The 25,702-nt window shown below is 40.4% G+C and overlaps 1 protein-coding gene across 1 annotated transcript; it reads right to left on the reverse strand.

Moving 5' to 3' along the window:
• Positions 1–4,560: 4,560 nt before the first annotated feature.
• AGTR2 (angiotensin II receptor type 2) lies at positions 4,561–7,221 on the reverse strand. The gene has a single exon (XM_081794081.1). The coding sequence runs from the start codon at positions 7,196–7,198 to the stop codon at positions 6,110–6,112; it is 1,089 nt and encodes a 362-aa protein (XP_081650207.1). The 5' UTR covers positions 7,199–7,221; the 3' UTR covers positions 4,561–6,109.
• Positions 7,222–25,702: the final 18,481 nt, after the last annotated feature.

The raw sequence follows: 25,702 nt of genomic DNA on the forward strand, positions 1-25,702 counted from the left end.
GGAAGAAGCAGTTGGCCAAAAGGCCTTTTGAAAAAAAGGAAATTAAGTACGAGACTCTTTTTTCTAAGTTCAAAGTTATGCACCGAGATGTCACTTACTAGTGTCATCAATCAAGAAGCAACGTCAGCCTTACTACCCGTTCCCTCTCCAAGTAAAACCTTGGTTTGTGAGCCTAATCCATTCCAGAAACATGACTGTAATTCAAAGCACTTGTATATCAAAGAGAATTTCAAGAACCATTAGCTCAGTTGTGATCATGCGATGTTCAGCGTCCCGTCCCACTCACATTGTAAGACCTCGCTCGTTCATCAAGTTAAAATTTATTAGAAATGTTTGTTCATCTTGCAAGACACCCTCAGAACAAGTTACTCGCAATCCAAGGTTTGTTTTCACTGAGAAGGAATTTGAACTGTGATCCAGTTGCCCAGAAGAGCTGCATCTAAGAAAGAAGACTGGAACCTGGGACTGGTTCCATGTCCCTTCTACTAGATTTCTGCTGATCCCTCCTCCATGATGCCAAAACTAATAAAAATGTATTCGAGACCTTGTCTACCTTGCCTACTGTGGCATGCACTGGGTGTAGGTGGGCGTACCACTGGGAAAACGGGCTTCCTGTTACTTTCTCTTACACTCTCTCAGATGGCTTGCGCATAGATCACTTAGAAACTCCCTGAAGTGGACGGAAATCTGCACCAGACTACCCCACCATCTTGGTACATCTTGTGGAACATGAGAACAATTCAGTAGCAACAACTGCAGAAATTGGACCAGTGGTCTCGTCAGAGTTTCCAGTATTCTCCCCCACGAAGCAATAGTAACCAGGTGTAATCTCTTGGATTGCTTAAAGCTCTGAGGAGTTGGGACTTATCATAAGGAAAAGAGGATCTAACAAGAGGAGAAAGAATACTTTCTAGTAAAACAAATGGGGACTTGGAATCAGAGTGTTTTAAATATTAAAAGAAAGTATCACCTGGGGGGTGGGAGGGAGGGGAGGATGGGGGATGGGTAGTGAGGAGGGCACCTTTTGGGATGAGCACTGGGTGTTGTATGGAAAGCAATTTGACAATAAATTTGATATTAAAAAAAAACTAAATTCAATTTTATTTTATATAACAAATTTCCACTTATTTTATAAAATTCCACCCATTAGTGAACATGTACTTTCTATATGCAAGTCCTTGAAAAAAATGTAAAGTTTTATAATTAATAAAATATATTCCAACAATAAATAAATAAATAAATAAATAAATAAAAGAAAGCATCACAGGGTGGTGAAGCCTATATCCAATAGATAATAGATGAAAAGAGAAAGAAATATGGATGAGGATAAAGAGATTAAAAAATTGTATACATATATATAGTATATATAGAGATATTTACATGTCTATATCTATATCTCTATCTATAATCTTACCCCATGCTACTAACAGTGATTATCTCCATAGCTAATTTTTATCTATATAGTTAAAATGTTCAACAATGGAAAAATATTAATTACTAATAAGAAACACATAATTAGAAGAAACATATTAGTAAGAAACACAAAATTATTTCTAATTTTAAAAAGCATTTTCTTGGGGCACCTGGGTGGCTACGTCGGTTAAACATCCGACTTCGGCTCAGGTCAGGATCTCATAGCTCGTGGGTTCAAGCCCCATGTCGGGCTCTGTGCTGACAGCTCAGAGCCTGGAGCCTGCTTCGGATTCTGGGTCTCCTTCTCTCTCTGCCCCTCCCCTGCTTGCACTCTGTCTCTCTCTCAAAAATTAAAATAATAAAAAAATTTAAAAAACTTTTTTTAAAGAATTCTCTCATCCCAGAAGAATGTTCTTTCTGAGGATGTTAACTCTTTATAGGTATGTTTATGCAAGAGAACCTGAATGTCCAGAAGGCTAGTCAACTCAGGTATATGCCTGGTCTTTGTCCGGGCAAGTGATTAGTTTTAGTGACAGCATACGAATTTCTGTTATTTTATGTGAGTCATTATTGCTGATATAGTTTATCTAGGAATTAACAAATAATTAAGTACCACATTTCCTTCATTATCTCAGCTTTTTCTGACTTCAGTTAACACATGTGGTTAATTCAGCTTGTCAAGTTTGGATTTTTCCCTTGTTGATGTGTGAGGCCACCAAACAGTTTCCTGCTCTCAGGTCCCCGGGATGGGGGGTGGGGGGTGGGGGGAGGGAGGAGGGGGAAGAAGACAAATCAAAATAGAATGTGCTTTCCTTCAGAATGTCTCTCATTTAGATACACACCTCAAACGATCAGAAAAAAAGGGGATTTTTCCAAGACATTTGATTTGGGAGATCTAATTTGGCAATATAAAATGCAGAAGTAATTAATACTGCCCTTTCAATGATAAAAATGCATATTCCTTCTAGAAATCTCCCTGGTAACCCCATATAATCACATTTCACGGAGCTGAAGTTGTTTTGTTGCTCAAAACAAATGTTTGCGGTGTCTGTCTTGTTTTGTGTATGGGGTAGAGGGGACAGCAAGGGTAGTGGTTACTTCAGGGTAATTCTGTACAGCATGGAGCCCAAGAAAAGGGCAGTGGAGAAAAAAGGAGAAAGCCTCATTCATCTGCCTGCTCTCCTTTTCTCCATAGGTGCATATATACCATCTGACCGGAGTTCTTGTATTGCTATGGTCAGAGATGTGCAAGCAATGAGGTATGGAGGGAAGGTTCAAGGACGGTGCAAGACCATCTCTGGAATATCAGATCGGTAGCTTAGGATGCATATTTAAACTACTAAATACTGCTGTCGGGATGGCTCAGATCATCTGTCAGGGCCAAATTTAAAGATTAGTAGGGACTCATTTGTGCCTCAGTGTCCTCATTTGGGGTTTGGGGGAGGTTTGTGTGTATGTGTTTAAAGTTTATTTATTCACCTTGAGGGGGGTGAGGGTGTGGCAGAGAGAGAGAATCCCAAGCAGGCATTGCACTGTCGACACAGAGCCCGACGCGGGGCCCGAACCCACGAACCTTGAGATCATGACCCGAGCCAAAGACGGATGCTCAACTGACTGAGCCACCCAGATGCCCCTGTGTGTGTGTGTGTGCGTATTTTTTTTGAGAGGGAGAGAGAAAACAAATATGGGAGCAGGAGAGGGGTCGAGGGAGAGGCACAGACAGAATCCCAAGCAGTTCCATGCTCAGCCCAGAACCCAATTCGGAGCTTGATCCCACGACCATGAGATCATGACCTGAGATGAAATCAAGAGTCGGATGCTTAACCACCTCAGCCACCCAGGCGCCCCTCAGTGTCCTCATTTGTAAAATGAGAATAAGTAAGTCATTGTGGAAATAAAATGGGATAATTCATATAAAATACGTGTAATAGTATACCGCATATAATGTTCACCTAATAGTAGCTATTGTTGATATAATTACGTGGCTGTTGGACATTGCATGGGTGATGTGAATCAAGGAGGGGCCGTAGAAAAAGGAAGGAGATTAGGTAATGCCTGGAAATACGGCCAAAATGAGAAGAATAGCTTCATTCGCTGAGAAGCTTACCTGAAATTTACATTTTCAAAGGGAAAAGAGGATATTTATACCTTTGTACATTGCTGCAGTCGGAGATCGCATGTTCATGCACCACCTTTTCAGCTGACATTTGTTCTTAGTCTCAGGAAAGAGCACTGTAGTCCAAGCCTCAGAGAACTACTTACAGCTCAATACTGGCCTCCTATGGCAGTGGAAGCCAGAATTAAAATCCCAAGAACAAGAGAAACAATTCTCTTCATTAACGGAGCTCCCGGGGGTGGGGGAGTGCATTGTCATTAGTGTAATAAATGTTATTGTGGTAAAGGAATTGACATGAGCTGAATGATCAAAGCTGAGTGGGTGTTCATCAATTGAATGAGAGACCCTGGGGGTGGGAATGATTGGAGGGGTGTTCAGGACCACAGAGTTGTGTGAACAAAAGCAGAGAGGCAGGAAACAACATTAGGCCTTAAAAAAGCAGGAAGTCCCTTTGTGACGCTTGAACATAGAGTGTGAGAGAGACGGCAGAGAGAGAAAAAGCCAAGAGAGGCTGGGAAGGACCAGATCCCTTATGGTCTTGACTACAGACAATCTGGACTTTCTTTTCCTAATTAATAAGAAATTATGGTTGAAGAGTCGAGAGAGAGAGAGACTTAGAAGAGTGCATGAAGAAGGACTGGTGAGGATTGAAACTATAAAGTATCAGTAGGGATTGCAAGGAGGATACGGGTACAACAGAAGGTTAAGATTCCATACTTGGAAGTAGTCAAAATTAAAAAAAGTGGGACACCTGGGTGGCTCAGTTGGTTAAGCGTCTGACTCTTGATTTTGGCTCAGGTCACCATCTCACAGTTCGTGAGTTCGAGCCCCATGTTGGGCTCCACGCTGACAGCATGGGAGCCTGCTTGGGATTTTTCTCTCCCTCCCTCCCTCTCTCTGCCCTTCACCCCCCCCAAAAGAAATAAACTTTAAAAAGTAAATACATTAAAAAATTAAAAATTAAAAAAAAAAGTAGGTACACATGATCTCCCAATTCAAGATTTTATTTATATGCAATGTTTTACAAAATTATTTAGGATATGAAGTCAGAGTTGGTTACACATTTAGCTATTTGTTTCATTGATAATAATAGAGTACATGAAATTAGGAATTTCCCAGAAAGTGAGGTGAGAGAATTCTTTAATCTATAGCCCTGGAACGAGGCAGAGACACTAAGTCCTTGCGACTTTTATTTCTACCTCAGAGGTCAGCATGGGTCTAGGAAGGTCCTAGGTAACCTGGTATAATATGGGGCTGGTGCAGAATGAAATGTCTAACTTCTAAAATTAGGACTCATACTCTACGTAAACTCTAGGTACTCCTGACAGGAGTGCTAATAGTGTGGAAAAAGAGATCTATGGACCAGCGATTGATTTAAGAGAGTGCCACAGAATCCTATAAAATCTGGAAGAAACAGAATCCACCGGTACAAGTTAAGACTGCCCATGGTCTCTACTTTCAAAGACACATTACACTGCCCTGACAGGTAGGGGTTTTCGTGTGACACCAAAGTTGTCATTTGCTGGACCTCTTTGTCTCCTTGGGTATCAAAACTCCATCCTGGCATAAATTTTTCCTAGCCAGTTAAAGGTTTATTACAAATTAAAGAGTTAAAGAAGCCACGCAGATATTTTGGGAAGCAACCCAGAACGAAAGCATCAATAATAAAAGTCAAGTCAACTTCCTATATATCAAAGCACCAAAAGGTCAAGGATGTAAAAAGTGACCTTTACATTTTACAACACTACACGGTGTTTAGTTATTGTTTTCAAAAAATTATCGGAGAACATAGAAATCTTCAAACAATAGTTAAAATGGATAGAAAGTTTTTTAAAAAGTGTTTATTCAGAGGTTAGTGCACACTCAAATATTTGTTAATCTCAAATCTAGATTATTTCTACGTTATTATACATTTTGTTTCCTATAACTGTAAAAATAAGATAAATGTAGGAGTACAGGTGATCTAATCTATATTCCTAGCCCTACTCAATATGTAGCTATATCTTAAATATAAACCTACGCTCAAGTAAAATGTAAAAGGTGATTACTTATAATATTTTTTAAAGTTGAAGGCATTTGCCTAGAGCCTGAATAATTCAGTACCAATCTACTGCAGTATACTTCACTTAGAAATGCTCCTGTTTCAAGCTTGTAAATAATGCAAGGAGTTAAAAAACTGCCCTTGGTTCAAGAGGGAAGCCTGATGAAAAGTGGACATAAAAAAAACAATAAAAAAAAAAAAACAAAAATACTTCATCATTCGTCAAGGAGAAATCTGAAACCCCAAATCACCATTCACGATTTGTTATTAATGATAACTTGAGATAAATCCTCAGTTACTGCTAGGTTACGGATCTGTCTTCCCAATGACAGCCTTGTGCCCATAGACTGCAGGAAAGGGGCAATTCCTGAAAGTCGCTGGATCAAACTTCCAGCTACGTTTGGTTTCCTGTTCTGGAACAGTGAGACCAGATTCCATCAAGGGCAAAACTTATCATGTCACTCAAGCCATCCAAAAGATAATTCCAGGGAACCTCAAACCAAGTGGCCGTGCTGTTATCCTGCGTTCCACTCGCACGCTTAGGACACAAAGGTCTCCATTTCTCTAAGGGAACTGCTTTTTCGGCACGACACGCTCTCTCGCTTGCCTTGGAGGCAAGTAATTGGAACCCTAAACACCCGGCGGAGCTTCTGCTGGAACCGGTTACCAACAAAACAATACAAAAAGGGATTAATGCAGCTGTTGGTGAATCCCAGGAGGATGGCAAAAGGAAGTACCAGGTCAATGACTGCTATAACTTCACAGCTATTAATGACACCCATCCAGGCCAGAGCGTCCAGGAAGGTCAGAACATGGAAGGGAAGCCAACAGATGATGAATGCCAGAACGACAGCAGCCGCCATCTTTAGGACTTGGTCACGCGTTATTCTGTTCTTCCCATAGCTGTTGGCCTTCAGTAAGTGTTTTCGGATTCCGAAATAGCACGTTGCTATGAATATCAAGGGGATAATAAAACCGAGGATATTTTTCATTAAGGCAATGCCAGCTGACCATTGGGCATATTTCTCGGGCGGGAAAGCCATAATGCAAGCATTCACTCCTAAATACTCAATGGTTCGGACGTCTCGGAAATAAAATGTTGGCAGCGAGGACACACAGGCCATACACCAGACCAGGGGAACTATGTAAGACGCTTGCCAGGGGTTCCTTCTTTGAGACAGAAAGGGATAGATAACAGATTGGTACCTATCGACACTCATGCAGGTGATGAAAAAAATGCTCGCAAACATGTTCAGGGTCAGGAAGGAGCCAAAAACTTTGCACATGACGGGGCCGAAGAGCCAGTCATATCTGTAAGAATAATAGGTTGCCCAGAGAGGCAGAGTAGCCAAGAGCAATAAGTCAGCCACAGCCAGGTTGAAGATGTAAATGCTGGACACCTTTTTAGGGCCCTTTTGACAACAAAACAGTGTAACCACAATAGTATTGACAAGAAATCCAATCGCAAAAATGATATAGTAGAGAACAGGGATTGCGTCTAAATGCTTATCTGACGGTTTATGCGAGCAGTTGAAGGTAGACTGGTTGCCAACGATGTCCACGAGTCCGAAGTGAAGACTGTTGGTAATGTTTTTGCTGATGGCGGCGAGGGTGAAGTTGCCCTTCATACTGAAAGGTCAGCAGCTCCTAATTCTTATGCCTCCTGTGAAGATAAAAAAAAAAAAAAAAAAAATGGAACTCTCAGAACACATACAGAGTTTAGGACGTCCTTAAGTCTTTAGCATTTTGAAAGTTTCTTGAAAGCAAAAAAGAAGGTGGGTGATTACAGAAAGCATTGGGAACCACAACCACACCTTGGGAAATAAGAATGGATTTTGCTTCTTGAAGAAGAAAAGAGGATTTCCTCAACAGTACCAAGCAGTTAAGACATTTCAGCATCAGGGGCCGAACATTCTGAACAAAACTCTATTTTGCCCATCCTTTCTATCATATTTTTAAGAAGCTTAAGGGAAATCCATAGTTCAAAAGGTTAGCCGGGAAAGAAATATGGGAAGCGAATAAAGAAGGCCTCAAGAAATAAGAAAAGTTAATATTTCAAAACACTTGAGCACATATCTCAGTCTGTATACTTTCTAGAAACCACACTGCTGCCTGCTATTGCATAGAGAAATGCCTTGTTCAAGTAACTAATTATGTACAAATCATTACAGCTATGGAAAATGTAAGTAACATAAGCTATGGAAAAAATAAGTAAGTGTACAAAAGACTGAAAACGAGAATATGCAAAAGGAACATATTGAGATGGGGGGTTGTGGTTGGTTTTTCCTAATGAAAAATAATTCCTTTGCTTCCACTTTTCCATTGTTTTCACAATAATAGTATCATTAAGAGGAAATTATGGAATATGCACCTATTTCGAACAGCCCCCATTCACATTTTAATAGAGACTATTCATTTTTCATATAGATATTTCATCTGTTTAAAAGGAAATCCATTTTCTTTTTCAATCAGGAAAAGAACAAGAAAAAAAAAATAGCCAAACCTGATTTAGGGTCAAGTAGAAACAGTTTCGATTGCTCAATGAAATAGGAATTGAACATCAATGATGAATCATGAGATAATTGTATCATTTTTCCTTTGCTACCATTTCAGTTTTAACACAACAAAATAATGACAATGCTACATGGCTCTCAAATGTTATAATCAACGCTCCGTGGTACCGGGTTGGTTTATTTTTTTTTTAGGAGCACCGTTGCTTTAAAACAAAAGAAAATTAGCTGAAGATAAACACAGTAAAGGAAAGACTATTACTTTTGATAGTTCCAAAATACATATAAACTACTCAAAGAAAAACGTAATCACCAAAGAATCTCCTAGTAAACAGCAAAGTTCTCATTTTTGTCTAAAGCTCATTCTCTCATCATCTGGACCTAACAAAGTAACGTGAAAGAATCTAAAATAAACCCACTTGAAGACTTACTGGTTGTTGGAGTTTAAAATCTAGCTATCATAAATCAGCTTGCCTAGTTCCTAAGTGCACCCCTGTAAGAGAAACAGTAGTTTAATAACTTAAGAGTTTTGCAAAATACAGTGTTAAAATACAGGAAAAAGGGAAAGTTCATCCACAAAAAAATATTTTCATTTAATGTATGTTCTACTTTCCAAGTACAGTATATAGAAATTGTGCAGACCTACCTTAAAAATTCAGGCTGAAGAATGCTTTGAATTCTGTGCTTTTTCGTTCCCTTAGACTCGGGGACGTAATAGCACCAGATCTCTGGTTTCCTTCTTATATGTTCGGTCTGTCCACTGGGAGCCTTCAACCTACATAATTCTAGGGCTGACTTATGAACACTTGCCAGCTTTCCAGAGAGGGTTGTTTTTTTTTTTTTTTGGCTGCAAAACATTAATCTGAAATTCTCACTGTCTCCAATCATAACAGCTCATTCAAATAAATCTCAAATAAAAAAAATGAAGTTTCCACAAATGTGTTAGAGAATTTTGAAATCAGGGGCTCACTTGAAAAGAAGAATATAATGATTTGCAGAATTTTCTCTTTCTTTCTCCCTGATACTGGCATTCTAGGATGAGTTGAGGAGTGGAGAAGAGGGAAAGCAGTGAAGGCTGTAAAAGATTTTTACCTCTGTTCAGTAAAGAACGGTAACACCTTTACTCGAGCCTAAACTTGAGAACATTTCTCCCTTGCTTTAAGCAATTTTTGTTGGCTGTTTGCTGGAGAGGTGCTGATAGGAGGGATAGCATGTTTTTTCTTTTTGTTGGGAGTGGGGGGTTGACCAGCCTTACAATCAGTCCCACAGCAGCAAGAGTGACAAAAGAAAAAAAGATAAGAAAAGATGACGATAGTGACAACACCGACAATAAACTCTAAGTGCCAAACATGGCTGAATGCCCAATAACTTAATAGAGAAGCGATAGAATGTTCTGGTATGTACATGGCCTCTAAGACACAACGACCAACTCCACAAGCTCAGCTGGGCCACTTACTTTGGTTTTGACCTTGGCCAAGTTACTTTCCTTCTTCCTGTCTCAGTTTTCTCAGCTGAGAAATGGGGATGTTGTTAATCACCTACATCACAGAGTTAACGAAAATTAAATGAGCTAGTATTTTTAAAGTGCTTAAAACTACATTTTGCATATGGTGGATGCAATTATAAATATTACCGTCGCCTCCAGTTGACAAATAGGGAAGCTGGGGCTCACAGAGTTAAAGTAACTTTTCTGAGGTCACATAGTTACTAAATGAGGCCATCTGAATTTTAACCGAGGCGATCTAATGGCAGAGTCCGTGCTCTTAACCTCCACGTCCCGGGAGGGAGCGCGAGCTGGCCCTTGAAGCTCCTTCTTTGTCCTGGCGGAAAGAAACGTGACATTTACAAAAAGTCGCTGCTGACCATTCAAAAGCTGTTACAGGAACAGTAAAGAAGGGGAAAGGGGTTTGGAGGATTGTTACGTGGGAGAAGATATTTTTCTCAATTTTATTCCCCGTATTGCAGTCAATCCTGTAGCAGACGGGACCAGAAACAAGAGGGCACCGTTGCCTGAAAAACATAGCAGGATTCAAAGGTGTGCACACCACGGTTTGGTGATTCTTTTGGGTAGACTGAGTTTGAACACCGAGAAAAATGCGCCTAATACACATACACACCACTGTATTCTATGTCACAATATTTGTTTCCTATGCTCTGGGCAGATTCAGGTGGAGGCTCCGTGCACATGGAGAACCGATGTCTGGGAAACGAATGAGCAGGCACAAATGGTTATCAGCCGGAGAGGTGAAATAGGAACCGGTTTTACTCTTCGTCTCAGCCTAGCTTCTCCGGCCATTTCAAATGTTTGCTTTTGCTGCATACAGGGGAATTTTCCAAACCAGAGCCTCCTGAGTGGTCACGATGGGTCAGATTCCCACCCTGCTCTATTTCTAGCCCCCCTCTCGTACCGGGTGCAAAGGAACAGCCGGGAGGTAAGCTATAAACTTTTGAGAACAGACTGCAGGCTCGCCTCTGGGAGACCTTAGCCTTGAACACCCCCGAGGAGCAGGGGACCTTGTCTAGAGCTTTTGTCCTTCGTTACAGTAAGTTCTGACGTAAATAAGGTTTAAAGCGGCACACATTTCCCAGAAGATTAAAAGAACGTTTACTCTGCCTCTTCATAATTTTAGAAGCAAAAATTTTCACAACTCAAAGAAAAAGTCTGTAACTGCAGGAAATTAAGGAAAAAGGTTTTTTGGGTTTTCTTTTCTTTTGCTTTTTGTTTTTGTTTTTTGTTTTTTTTTAAGGAATAGCAATCGGGGTGCCTGGGTGGCTCAGTCGGTTAGGCATCCAACTTCGGCTCTGGTCGTGATCTCACAGTTCGTGAGTTCAAGTCCTGCATCGGGCCCTGTGCTGACAGCTGGGAGCCTGGAGCCTGCTTCAGATTCTGTCTCCTCCTCTCTCTGAACCTCCCCAGCTCGCGCTCTGTCTCTCTCTCTCTCTCTCTGTCTCAAAAATGACTAAATATTAAAAAAAAAAATTAAGGAACAACAATAATATTGACACCACTTAAAGCAAGAAATACAGCATATAATTAATTTAGCAAGGAACTCCAAGTCAAGCCAACAGTGTAAATACACTTGGGAGTCAAATACATGTCAGCCATAGGAAGCGGTACACTAAAAAATTCACTCTCCCGGGGAGAGGGGATAATTTTTCTGTTGGAAGATTGACTTTAAAAGCCTCGGGTCATTTGAATAAATTATGCAGCTCTTCAGGGCAAGTGCAGCTTGGCTAGCAGAATTAAACAATGGTAAATCACTTTAATTTTTTTCTAGTGAACACCTATTATTTATCATGAGATTACTTAACAGTAAATTTAAATGACCACGTTGAAAAACCAAAAAAAAAAAAAAAAAAAAAAAAAAAAAAAAACCATGTTCTGCAGAGGATTTTCTCCTCTGCTAGAAGGATACAGGGTTCAGAAAAAAAAAAAAATCATCTTTGTTCCTCTCAACCCCACTCACACACACAGATGAGGCTTTGAAGGAGAACAGGAATTATGAAATGCAAAAGTCTGGATATGCATGCCCTGGTTATGAAGGTGAGGATTAGAGGCACAGATCAAGGAATAATTAAATGTATATGGGCCATCATTTTTAGTCTAAATTTTTCCGGGTCATTTTCATTTTCCCCCACCCCAGCCACCTGAGTCCCTATCCAGACCAACGGCATTTTCACTTCTCCCAAGTTCAATAAACACACACACACACACACACACACACACACACACACTTAACACCAATCTTTTTCAATTCACTTACATATAGGGAAGCCTTAATTTAATTGCCACTGTATTTTTCCCAACGTGGGTATCCCTGAAAGGAGGATAATTAAGATTACTTATTATTGATACATCTTTTCAGATTCCTTTGTGCATCTCTTTAGTTTCCAGTATAATGAGAACAAGAACATCTAGATGAAAGCAAGGGAAAAAGAGCTAACAGATTCATCATTTTGCAGAAACCAGCCTAAAAATTCAGTAAAATGGCCAACATGAGCGATTATTTGCATCAAATTAACTGTCTGCTTAGGCATCAAACAGAGAGTAACTGAGAGGGACATGAAATCAGTTAACAAGGTGGAATCCATGTGGTGAAATGAGTAGATGTCTGACTCAGTACATTCCTGAGACCTGTTGTTTCCAGCTGAATCTGGTCCCAAGAATATAAGGAGAAGGAAGAGTTCCAAGTTCCTTTGCCCTAAAGGCATCTGCAGGCCTGAGCATCATGTTCAGACTAGGATCTCACAGAAAGCACCCGACTTCTACCAAATAGCATCTCAGTGCTTTGTGACCCAACTGGTGGAAAAATAAAAAAATTTGAAAATTGTCTTTATTTTTGGTTTGCATTCATTTAACTGATCTGATGGGTTTCTCCCCCCTACGACTCAATTGATTAGGTAGGGTATTATATGCCACTTTGGCATAGGATTATTTTGAGCTAGAGACAATTGAGAAGAAATAGATATAAGGAAAACTCTCTGCCCCCCCCCATTTGCCTGAAAGCAGGATGTAAGTTGTTAAATGTATCTCTCTTTCCTTTACCAGGAAGGACAGAGCTCTTTTTTTTTTTTAATGTTTTTATTTATTTTTGAGACAGAGAGAGACAGAGCATGATCTGGGGAGGGGCAGAGAGAGGGGGAGACACAGAATCCGAAGCAGGCTCCAGGCTCCAAGCTGTCAGCACGGAGCCCGACACAGGGCTCAAACTCACGGAGTATGAGATCATGACCTGAGCCGAAGTCGGATGCCCAACCGACTCTTAATGAACAGGAGACAGCTCTAAACTCTTATCAGCCCAGAGATGGGGACCAAGAGGAATCTACATAACAAACCTTACTAAATAACTCCTGTTGTCTATTAGTTTTCTCCATATATTTACCTTCTTACAGTTTGCCCCTCTAAAAGCCTGAACCTCTTTTGTTTTGTCACTTCTTTATAATTTTACTGTTCTTTTGTTAAGATGTTATATAAGCCCAAGTTTTGACCACCGCTTTGAGTTACGCATCACTGAGTTTTCCCATGTGTATGCATAATATACATGTTAATAAACTCTGGCTCTATTTAAAATGTCTTTTGTCAGTTAATTTCACACCGCCAGACCCTGAACCTAAGAGGGTTGAGGCATTTTCTCCTCTCTTACAATTAGCTTGACTAAATTATCCAAAATAGGCAATTAATTAAATACACCAAACCAACCAGTTGTCTTAGCAATATTTGAACACCACTGTTAGGTGATGAGGACGTTTGGGGAGAAATGTTGTCAGATTGAATCTCTCATGAGGCAGTGGGTCAATGAATTATTAAGTTTAGGGTTTGGTCCTTAGGCTTGAGATCCCAAACCTGAACTTTCTCACATAGCCCAGGCTTTCAGCAATGGACTCACGCCAACAAAATTCTCACAAATCTAATATACCATTGTGATTGGTACTGTATTATTTTACAATAGGGATATGCTACTTTTCAATGACCATAAAGTCTCTGTTCCTTGTTTACAGCATCCACGGTATCTCCTTCCCAATATCAATAAAGAGAGGAAATCTGGCTTGGTGACTATGCAATCGGACCAGGAAAAATTACTAACTGGAGCATATTTTACTTCAGCTCTGAGAAATTCTATAGCAGAGATAATCATTCTAGAAGCCAGATTGATGAATCCCCCCCCCAACTGTTCTCTCCACTGGTTTTGCCTCCCTGAATCCTAATTTTTAGTTGCCACCAAATTCTATTGATACTGTATTTTACTGATGAAGCTATAGTCAAATCCGTGCTCCAGGCAGCCTGGAAGTTTTTGTTCGGTTAATTCAAACAAGACTCTCAAAATCTCAAAGCTGGAGAATGGGGCTGGGGAAAAGCAATGCCTCATTATGTGTGTCTATAACAAAGAGAGAGGAAAGGGGGCAAATAAACATCTCTCCAAAACTAGCCATAAGTTCAGAGAAAATAATAAAAACAAATGGTTATTTGGCTTTGTTTGAGGAATTCATCTGTTCAACCTCTTCCTGAGGCCCCGAAAAAAAGACAGAAAAATAACACGTTGTACAGCTTTGAATATATTTTGCTTTGGAGGTATAACACAATTTAAGATGAAAAGATAGAGCAAAATGACAGGAAGTTTGGGGGTGGGATTCTTGGGGGATTATGGGGTCTTTACTCCAAGGAAATAAAAAACAGGACGCTTGTCCCCGGGAATTCTGAGACTGCTTGAGATTTTAAGTATTTACCCTACGAATATTTGGATTCGTGGTGTTCAATACAGATTTGTAAGATCTGCAACCAAAAGGAGAAGTTTTACTGTAAATAACTTACAATGTGTCCCCAAAGAAAATATTTTATATCGGTCACATAATTAAAATTATTCATCTTTTTTTTTTTTTTTAAATTAAGACGTAATTCACATACCATAAAACCTCTCCGTTTGAAATGTAGTATTCAGGGGCGCCTGGGTGGCTCAGTCGGTTAAGCGTCTGGCTTCGGCTCAGGTCATGATCTCACGGTTCGTGAGTTCGAGCCCCGCGGTGGGCTCTGTGCTAACGGCTCAGAGCCTGAAGCCTGCTTCAGATTCTGTCTCTCCCTGTCTCTCTCTGTCTCTCTGTCTGCCCCTCCCCCGCTTGCACTCTGTCTCTGACTCTCTCTCACGAATAAAATGTACCATTCAATGGTCCTCAGTACATTCCCAAAGTTGTGCAACTATCACCACTATGTAAGTCCAGAACATTTTCATTACCTCTAAAAGAAACCTAATACCCATCGGCAGTCACTCTTCTTTCCCCCTTCTCCCAGCCTCTCTTCTCCTTTTATTGGCAGCTTAAAAGATGAACTGCAGCCTAGAAATTCCAAAAGACATTGTCTAGAGAAAAAGATAGCAAATCAAAACGTAAATGAATGAACTTTAAGAACAACATTGCATGCTGTTTTCATTGTGCGTTAGTTATTTTCGATGGCATGAATCGGTGGCCCCACAGATTGCAGTAAACCAAACACTCCTTCAGTGAACACTGAGTACTGTTAGTGTAAGTCTACTTCCCCCTAACTGTATACATTCTTGTTGGGTTATTTGTCCTGAACTCCCGGTCAGGTTTCTTTGGCATTAATGCAAAAAATAAATGTCATGTAAATAGCCTCTAGGGTTGATTCTATCTAAAGGTCCCCAACCTCTTTGTGAAGAGAAGCCACTTTTTATTTCCCCAGACATGAAGTCCCCAGGGTTTGTTAGGGAGGTGCTAACATCAAAGACTGTGAATACAGTAGGGAGGGGATATCGGGCACCATGCTGGGCACTCAACAAACATTTCATATCAACCTCTCAACGCTCCCGAGAGACAGTTGTCATCCTCAGTTTAGAAGTAAGGAGACATTAGGAGACTGAAGCACAGAGAGGTTACAGAACTTGCCCAAGATCAAACCGCCTAGTAAACTATGGAACTAAGGCTCAAACCCCGGCCATTATTTTCACTACGTCATTCTGGTAAATATGGGGGACAAGATGAATTCATTTCCCCAGTTCGGGAGGGACTTCTAAGCATCCTGGGAATTCCCGGGTTAGAGTCAATCAGAAAAATACTTAAAATTTAGGAGGAGAGGGGCACCTGGGTGGCCCAGTCGGTTAAGGGTCCGACTCTTGATTTCGAGTCAGGTCATGATCTCACAGTTTGTGAGATCAAGCCCCGCGTGGGGTTCTATGCTATGAGGCACGGAGCCTAGTTGGAATTCTCGCTCTCTCTCTCTCGGCCCCTCCCCTGCTTGTGCATGGGTGTGCGTGAGTGCACGTGCTCTCTCTTTCAAAAATGAATAAACTTTTAAAAAACTCGCAGGATAACTCAGGAAATGAGGATAATTGATAAATATAATATAGTCAGAGCAAATCTCGCAGGTAAAATGTTGTAAAGAGAAGATTTTTCTTTCCTGAGTCTTAACTCAAAAGTAAATGCCTGTAGCTAAGAGGGACTCAATAAGGTGGAAAGAACTCGAAGGGCAACAGTTTAGATCTTTGTTTATATAATTAAATTAACTGTAAAAACCTTTTCGGAGTCCCGGGAAAGCGTTTTAAAGAAATCGAGACCTGTACGCCTACATAAAATAAAATAATAATGAACACGTAACTCGTCCTATACTTTCAAAAGAAACTTATTCTTTCCAGCAGATTGCAAATTTCTGTTTTTCCCCTGGAAATTTTGCCAAAAACTCTTGCGAAGCTCCAGACATACCTATGTAAGATTGAGGATGAATAATAGAGTAAAAGAAATGTGAGTTCTATTAAGTGTCCAGCTAGCTAACGTCACCTACAATGCCTTCCCACCGTGCAAGACGGCAAACTTCAGTGTTTCGGTTGTTAAAAAAAAAAAAGTAAATCTTGGAGAAAAATTAATTGATTTGGGCCAATAAGTTAATTATGGCAGTTTTGTGCTTGTTTGGAGGTTCAAGCATGGAAGCTAGAGAGGAGAATGGTCCTCCTGTCTCTGGGAAAGAAGGACGTGGAAAATGAAAGAATGGAAGGATTATCCCCTTCACCAGCCATTTGGGTCAAATACGGTCACTACTAGCAAAGTTGGATTCAACATTTTTTAACGCTAGCCCTCTGGGTGCTATGTAGGATACTGTTGACATTATCCAAACCATGCTTATGGCCTGAGCTTCGTTGAGGCACTCATTTTCTCAATCAACATTTTCTCAAGGCCTACCATGAACCATGCCTCGGGCCACATGCTGGAAATACAGAGATAAATAAAAGTTGCCCGCCAGTTTCCTTTCCAGGAACTTCCAGTCTACTTTATTTCAAAGAATAAACTTTTTTAAAGATTATTTTATTTATTTTTAGGTACAGAGTATGCGTGTGCGCGAGCTGGGGAGGAGCAGAGAGGGGAGGGGAGAGAGAATCCCAAGCAGGTTCCGTGATGTCAGCACAGAGCCCGACACGGCGGGGTTAGAGGGGCTTGATCTCACGAACCCTGAGATCATGACTTGAGCTGAAATCACCGGTCTGACGCCCAACCGACTGAGTCACTCAGGTGCCCCTAAAGAGTAAACTTTTTATAACAATTTCTTTATTTTTTTGACTTTGTGACTATGAGCAAGCCTTAGGGGGAGTTCTTAGGATCAGGAAATGAATGAGGACACATGAAAAGTGAGGTTCACTCATCCACTGGAATGTTTTCTACTAGGACAGGGAAGTGAAAACAGAATCTTTCAGAATCCACTGTAGACTGGTGACTATTGAAAGACTCGTACTGGTAATACATTGCTTATTTGTCAAACAGAGTTCTCTCTCTCTCTCTCTCTCTCTCACTGCCCTTCCTCTCCCCTCTCTCTCACTTCTCTTTCAGCAACTCGTCTTTGCATTTTGTCCTTGTTACTGTTTTTGTAACTTGGCGTTGGACAGACTGAAATGAAAAATACATTTTTCCACGTTACATATTCAAAGTAACAGGCATGCCATGGCCATCATTGGTCTCAAGGACCAGACAGTTCAGATGATTAGATAAACAGCATAGGGATCATGTGGACAGATCAAGGTAATAATGTGACTGGCTGTCACAGAGACTGGCCTAAAAGGAACAATACAGTTGTGGTGCGGGTTTATAGGGACTTAGGTTATACTACCACACCAGTGGTTTGAAGCATCCAACCGCTGATGGCTCGGTGCTCACAGATGAAAAATAAAATAAAGAAGGTTTCGAAACATGCCACACCAAATATGCTTTTCAAGATCTTGAATGCATCAGTCTGGTTTCGCCCATATTTAATCATAGAGCACAGTTGCTAAAAATCCAAGCCGGGGCGCCTGGGTGGCTCAGTTGGTTGAGCGTCCAACTCTCGACTTCGCCTCAGGTCATGATCTCACAGTTCATTGGTTGGAGCCCCGCATCTGGCTCTGCACTGACAGTGTGGAGCCTGCTTGGGATTCTCTCCCCATCTCTCTGCCCGTCCCCTGCTCTCTCTCTCTCTCTCTCTCTCTCAAAATAAATGAACATTTAAAAAAATGATTTTAATGCAAGCCCTAGAGTCAGATGCACCTACGTTTGGTCCCTATTCAAATGGTAGGCCTTGGATAAGTTACTTCATATGTGTGCGTCCCAGTGTCTTTGTCTGGGTTATTGCAAGGATTAAATGAGACAAGGCATATAAAGCATTTAGTACGGTACCTGGAGATTTTCTGGAGATTAAGTGATTCGTGTTCATATTTCTCCAAATGGGAAATGGGAACAATAGCAGTACCTCCTCGCGGGTAATTGCAAGGATTGCAGGAAATAATGTATATATGGAGTACGCAGAGCAGGTACTAAGTAAGTGGTAGAATTTATGCACATAGTTGTTATTATTACTGCTCTTGGTGTTGTTGTGATGCTTAAATTAATAATAATAAGTATTGTCAATTAAGCATAATCATTATTATCCATAAGTAAACTGTTTTAATCCCACTATTTGACCTCTAAACAAAGTAGTGAGTGAAAGTGTGGCTTAGCAATGACTAAAGATTTCAGAATAAAAGACACAGCTTACGTAGACAATATATAAATGTCACAGAATATCATCAGCCTGTTCAAGAGTCCCCAGTGTCAGGATGCCTGGGTAGCTCAGTCGGTGAAGCGTCCGACTCCAGCTCAGGTCACGATCTCCCGGTTCGTGGGTTCGAGCCACGCGTCGGGCTCTGGCTGACGGCTCAGAGCCCGGAGCCTGCTTCGGATTCTGTGTCTCCCTCTCTCTCTCTGCCTCTCGCCCCCTTGTGCTCTGTCTCTCTGTATCTCAAAAATAAATAGACACTTAAAAACAAAACTTTTTTTAAAGCCCCCAGTGTCTTCTCCTCTCTGAACAAGGCTCACAAGGCCTTGCGTGGTATAAACAACATCCCTCCCCTGACCCACAAACACCACTACTTCTAAGACCTCAGTTCGTACCTCCTTCTTCCAGTTTACTCCACTCCCATCACACTGGCCTCCTTGGTGTGCCTCCGACTCCCCAAGCACCCTTGGGCCCTCAAGGCCTTCCCAAACACTATCCCCGACTGAGGAATTCTCTTTCCCCAGATAGCCACGTGGCTTACTCTCTCACTTATTAGATCTCTGCTCAAATGGCATCTTAGTAAAGATGCTTTTCCCATCCCCTTGTAACGAAAATATCCCCCATGTCCTGCTTTATCTTGCATCATAGCCCTTATCACCGGATTGGATTTTCCATCTGGTCCTCATGTTATTTACACCGAGATTTCCGACAGCTCTCGATTCAAAAATGTAACCCGAATATGGATTTTCTGAAACTGGTACGGATGTAAAGGTTTCTTTCCTTCTTGTTATCGTTGTGGTTGTTCCTAGGTTCAAAACAATACCACCTGTTATGAGAAACATTTGTCCTCACTGGGATTTGATACATTAACATTTCAAAGTCTATTTAAAGTCATGTAATTGAAGTGCAATCATCAGCTATAGGGCACAGAGCTTTATTTGGGCTATTCAAATTTTAGAAAATTTCATACCGAGTACAATATTCGAACTGGATTTTTACTATTTAACTGCCAGTAAAAGAAATGAAACCTAATACTATGAACTGTTTAGCAAAATTCCGAATTGTTCTTACTGACTAAGGAAAATCACTATTTACGCCCCAGGGCAAAATCCAACCAAACCATTTCTAACCTACAATATATATTTCATCTGATCATGAATATAAACCCAAGTTCCTCCATCAACTCACTTATTCATTTATTTAAAAACACCATGTCTTGGGGCACCTGGGTGTCTCAGTCAGTTAAGCATCAAACTCTTGATTTCGACTCAGGTCGTGATCTCACAGTTGTGAGATCGAGCCTGTGTGGGCTCCACGCTGAGCCATGGAGCCTTCTTGCGGTCCTGTTCCACCCTCTCGCTCTGCCCTTCCCTCACGTGCATTCCCTCTCTCCATCTGTCTGTTTCTATCTCTCTCAAAAAAAACAAAAGAAACAAAAAAAGCATTTCTCAGACATCTATTGTTACATGTTAGACTCTATGCCAAGCCCTAGAGTGTGATACAAATATGGCCGATAAGATTGTAGCCCTTAGAAGAAAGTCTGAATTGATTGAGGGAGATTAATACAAATATGAGCATTCACCATGCATACAAAATGTGGAAGGAACACTAAGTCTGTTTAGGCCAAAGTTTCAAAGAGGGGGTAACGATGAGGCAGGTCATGAAGGGTTGGTAGGACAATCAGGCAGAAAAAAAGGGAAGAAAAGAATTGAAACAGAAGGACGCAAAGGCGGGGAGGTGCCAACCAAGGTGGACTTTGTGAGGAAACCTCACCAACTGGGGGACTTTGCTTGTCAAACTGAGATCTGATTATCAAGTGCACGGCCTGTTCAAAACTCCAATTCCTAGAGGCCACTGCCAGACTTCAAGATATGGCCCGAGCACCTGTAGTCTTTAATGAGCTTCTGGCCTGATTGTGATGCACGCTAAATAGAAGAACCAGGGGCGCCTGGGTGGCTCAGTCGGTTAAGCATCCAACTTGGGCTCAGGTCCTGATCTCCCGGTTCGTGAGTTCGAGCCCCGCATCGGGCTCGGTGCTGACTGCTTGGAGCCCCGCGCCGGCTTCGGATTCTGTGTCTCCCTCTCTCCCTGCCCCTTCCCCGCTCGCACTCTGTCTCTCTCAAACATAAACATGAAAAAATGAATTTAAATAGCACAACCAGGTGTATAGCAGGGGTGGTACTTAGAGGAGAGAATGGAAAGTAAGGGTACAGAGCTTTGGAGTTTAGATCTAATCTGCTTATAATGAGGAAGTTTTAGGCAGAAAACTAGCATAATTAGGTCCTTTTCAAAAAGAAATGTTTGGACAACAATGAGCCGATTCGTAGGAGGAGGGAAAGACATTAAGGCTATCAGACCTGTTAGGATGTTTGTGTCAAAGTCCACACTCTACGTTCCTCACCAACCTTAAATATGACTCGAAATTCATCATAAAAGAAGAGTTTGTTGTTTGGTTTGAAGGAAAGGCTACCATTTCCTAAAAACGTCTGACATTTTCCCCTATTATGATGCAATCTATAGATTGCTATAGATTTTTTCTATAGAAAAGCAGTGTTGATATGTGCAAATAAACTGATTTTCATTTGCATCTGAAATTGTTCTGCAAGCACAGTTGATCAGAAGTAACTTCTGATTTATATTTTCTTTTTTTTTTCTTTTCTCTTTTTTAAGTTTATTTATTTATTTTGAGAGAAAGAGAGCACGGGTGTGCGCGAGCAAGCGGGGGGGCACAGAGTGAGGGAGCTTGGAGCTCAATGAGGGACTCGATCCCATGACCATGAGACCATGACTTGAGCCGATATCAAAAGTTGGATGCTTAATTGACTGAGCCACCCAGCGCCCCTGATTTATATTTTCTATGGATTACTCTTTAAGAGCAATCCTTTTAACATTCAAATCTCTTGATAATTTTTCCGAATTACCTCAAGCTTACCACATTTCTTTCTTTTTTTAATTTTAACTTGTTTTATTTATTTATTTTTTTTTTAATTTGCATCCAAATTAGTTAGCATATAGTGCAACAATGATTTCAGGAGTAGATTACTTAGTACCCCTTACCCATTTAGCCCATCCCCCCCACACCCATCCACGTAGTTGCAAATGGCAAGATTTCATTCTTTTTGATTGCCGACTAATACTCCATTGTGTGTGTGTGTGTGTGTGTGTGTGTGTGTGTATCACATCTTCTTTATCCGTTCATCCGTCGATGGACATTTGGGCTCTTTCCATACTTTGGCTGTTGTCGATAGTGCTGCTATAAACATGGGGGTGCATGTGTCCCTTCGAAACAGCACACCTGTATCCCTTGGGTAAATGCCTAGTAGGGCCATTGCTGGGTCGTAGGGTAGTTCTATTTTTAGTGTTTTGAGGAACCTCCATACTGTTTTCCAGAGTGGCTGCACCAGCTTGCATTCCCAAGCTTACCATATTTCTAACCAAATGTCCATTTGTAACTAACTTTCATTCCTCCTGAATTTCTGAAGCTTCACATTTTCTATCTGCAGGAAGGTACCTCTGTGTGGTGTTCAGGGCAACGTCACTCAATACAAGAGGTAACCTTAGTGGTTACTTCTATTCACACAAACGTGCACATATTTTGTTATGATAATTAGTCGAGACATTAACACCACTGCAAATAACTGTGTTAATAAGAGCTAGCTCAGTACTTACCGTGTGGTAGGAACTGTACTAAGCAAGCCTGTTACAAGCACCATTATCTCTCATAACCACACTTGGACGTAGGAACTGTTATGAGTCCCACTTCACAGGAAGCTGGGACAATTTGGTCAACGGCGCTGATACGTGACAAACTCAAGACTGGCATTCACGTCTGCTTGCCTCAAAAAAAATATTTCTTCACTCCCTTGCTGTACCCTGTTGGCTCAGGATAACTATATCTAGTTTTCTTTAGGATCTATTACTGCTGCTATGCTTCCTCTGTTCCGTTGTTCTAAGACATCAAAAGGTCCTGTGATCCTGACTTACAAAGGTTCAGCGATTAGGGGTTTTCCTTGAGACTGTTTTAGCTTATTATGAGTTATTCTGCATAAATCTATGCGAATGTCAATTTCCTATAAGTGCCTGAAATTGTTTCATGCATGCGTTCTTTTTCTAGGGATACCATATGTCAAAAGTGAAAGTCTGCTCCTCTCCTCCCTTTAAATTGCTGATAATGTGGAGAGTTCTCTAAGGGAACCATAGTCCACACTGACAGCATCTCAGATTCAGAACATTAGGGAAAGGGATAGTACATTCTGGAAGACAGTCTTAGCGATAGGGGTTTTGAGCACCCACTTCTCCTCATCATAACAGTAATAGCAAATAATGCTTCACACTAATGTTTTCCAAGTTCTGTCACTTATCCTATTCAACTCTCACAAAAACAAAGTGGGTTATTATCTCGATTGTTACATGGAAATTAATACCCAAGAGCAGTTAAGTGATTCAGTCAAGGTCTCACACGGCTGGTAAGGCTCCTGCCCTTATTCCAGTTTTCATCCAGCCTCTTTAGTGTTTCTGCGCACTGTAATTTTTCACAAAGAATGTGACAGACAAGTCACACAAAAGGAAATAATAATAATAGATGGTATGCCTTAAATCAGTCCCCAAGTTAGGCTTTTTACATGCCTCACATATGACTGTCAAAAAAACCTTACACAGCAGGTAGTATTGTACTCATTTTTCGGCTGCAGTACCAAAGCTAGGTGAAAAGAGTAAATGAACACCAAAAAAGCATTCATACCTCCAAAATCAAATAAAATTCCAATTAAAGCAAACTTGGATTTCCATTTTTCTCAGTTTAATAAAATAGGCAAAGAAAATAACTTCAAACTGATGAGATTTTTACTAATCAATGGTGGGATTAATAACCGTCACACTTTTGGAAAGCAATATGATATACTTAGCAAAACTCAATTAGTCCACTCTTAATCATGTATCCCGGAAAAACAATTCATCAGAAACAAGAAGATACATGGAGAAGGCCATTATAGCATAATATGTAATAACAAAAATTGGAAACGGCTAACAGTTTTTCAACATGGTGTTACTACTGCAGTATCGATATACTGAAATGTGATTACTGAGAAGCTATGTAGGAAATAGAAAAATGTTTAAGTATTTAGTTAAAATAGCATAACCTGAAATTGGGTCTACTGGGTAGCCACCTGAAAAAATAATACTAAATCAAGTTGGATCTCTAATTCTCAATTTATACCAAAATAAATTCCAGATGAATCAAAAGTTTAAACACAAGAAGGAAAAATATAAAAACAGTAAGGAAAGGCATTTCTAAGCATAATGCAAAACCCAGAAGCCATCAAATGAAAAAGCGATAAATTTAACCACCTAAATGGTTTTAAAGTTCTGCAAAGCACTGGGTGCTGTATGGAATTGTTGAATCACTATATTGTGCACCTGAAACTAATATAATACTGTAAAAACTAAATCAATTAATTATGGAAAGAATTTTTAAAATAAATAAATTAAATTAAATTCTGCATAGGAAGAAAATAGTTAAGAAGTCAAAAGAAAATTACACACTGTGAAAATGTATATATGCAATACACACGACAAATGGCTAATTTCCTTAATATACAAAGAGTTCCTACAAATCAATAAAAAATATAAACAAACCCTTAGAAACAGGAGGCAAAGACATGGCCCGAGAGTTCACAGAAAAGAGAAAAATAAATGGCAAATGAAAAAATGGTCAAATTCAGTCATTATTACAGAATCCCAAATCAAAACTACAGTGAGATACCATTTCTCATAAATAGTGTTTGAGGTTTTTAAAATCATTGATAATATACTACATTAGTGAGACTATACCTAACTGGGCTCTCACATACATTATTAGTGACAGTCTAAATTGGTCCAATTTCTACAAAGAAAGACATAACAATGATGTCTACATCCTTTGCTCCAAAAACTTATCCTATGAATTCATTTGCATATATGTGCAAAGCAGTGCAAGGCTATTTATTACAGCACTGTTTATAGCGAAAACATTGAAAGAACCTAAATACTCATCTGTAGGGGAATGTTAAATAATAAGATATTCTTATAATGAAATGTTATGCACCTGTTAAAAAAAAAAAAGCAAAGAGGGGCTCCTGGGTGGCTCAGTTGGTTAAGTCAGCTCTTGGTTTGTTGGCTCGGGTCATGATCTCACGGTTCATGGGATTGAGCCCCACATCAAACTCTGCACTGACAGCACGAAGCCTGCTTCAGATTCTCTCTCCCTCTCTCTGCGTCTCCCTGGCTCTCTGTCTCTCTCTCTTTCCCTCTCAAAATAAATAAATAAACTTAAAAAAAAAAAAGAAGAAGAAGAGGTGATATATGTTATAATATGAAACAATTTCCAAGATAAATTACTAATAGAAAAATACATGGTACAGATACTTCTGGTCTCTGGTCTGGCATGCAAGGAGCTTAGAAGTTTTTGCTTTATCCTAACAAGATAAAAGCTGAATAAACTGAAAAATTAACTTTTCTTAGATCTGTCAGAGAAGTGAGGGCAAAACACTGCGCCCCAAATTTGCAGCCGCAGACAGGCAGATACAGAGAATCACAACTCACTGGAGCAAATACCCACAAGCAGAAATCCCCAAGGGAACCGGTACCCAGGACACGAAAATTTGAACTGTAATTGACAAATTGCTGGAGGCTGGTGTGGTTCTCCAGGGAGAACCAAGTCGTAGGGAGGTCACCACATTTTTGTGAGCTTTACCACTAGGAGTTCTACCAGGTTCTCACAGTGAATATCAAAGAAAGAACCCCTTGTGCTTCCCTCAGTGGGAAGGAAAATGAAATACAACAAGGCCTGGCCTCCAAAGAAACTATTTTATCAGAACATAACTGACCTGGAAGAAGGGAAATAGTCAACTCCAGTCCCCTCTAGCCCTCCTGGGCCATCTGAGAAGGATAAAACTGAGAAACGCTTACAATGTTCACAGCCCAGGAGCACCGGCTGGAACCTAATCATAGAACTAAAGAATGCTTCCTCTTCCCCCCCACACCTTACCACCACATCACTAAAGATCTATTTATCAGAGTTTCTTTTGCACGGTATATTATGTCCAGCTTTCAACAAAAAATTACAAGGCATACTAAAAAGCAAA

This window comes from Panthera onca, chromosome X (assembly GCF_046562875.1).
Source record: "Panthera onca isolate mPanOnc1 chromosome X, mPanOnc1 haplotype 2, whole genome shotgun sequence".
Taxonomy (NCBI): Eukaryota; Metazoa; Chordata; class Mammalia; order Carnivora; family Felidae; genus Panthera; species Panthera onca.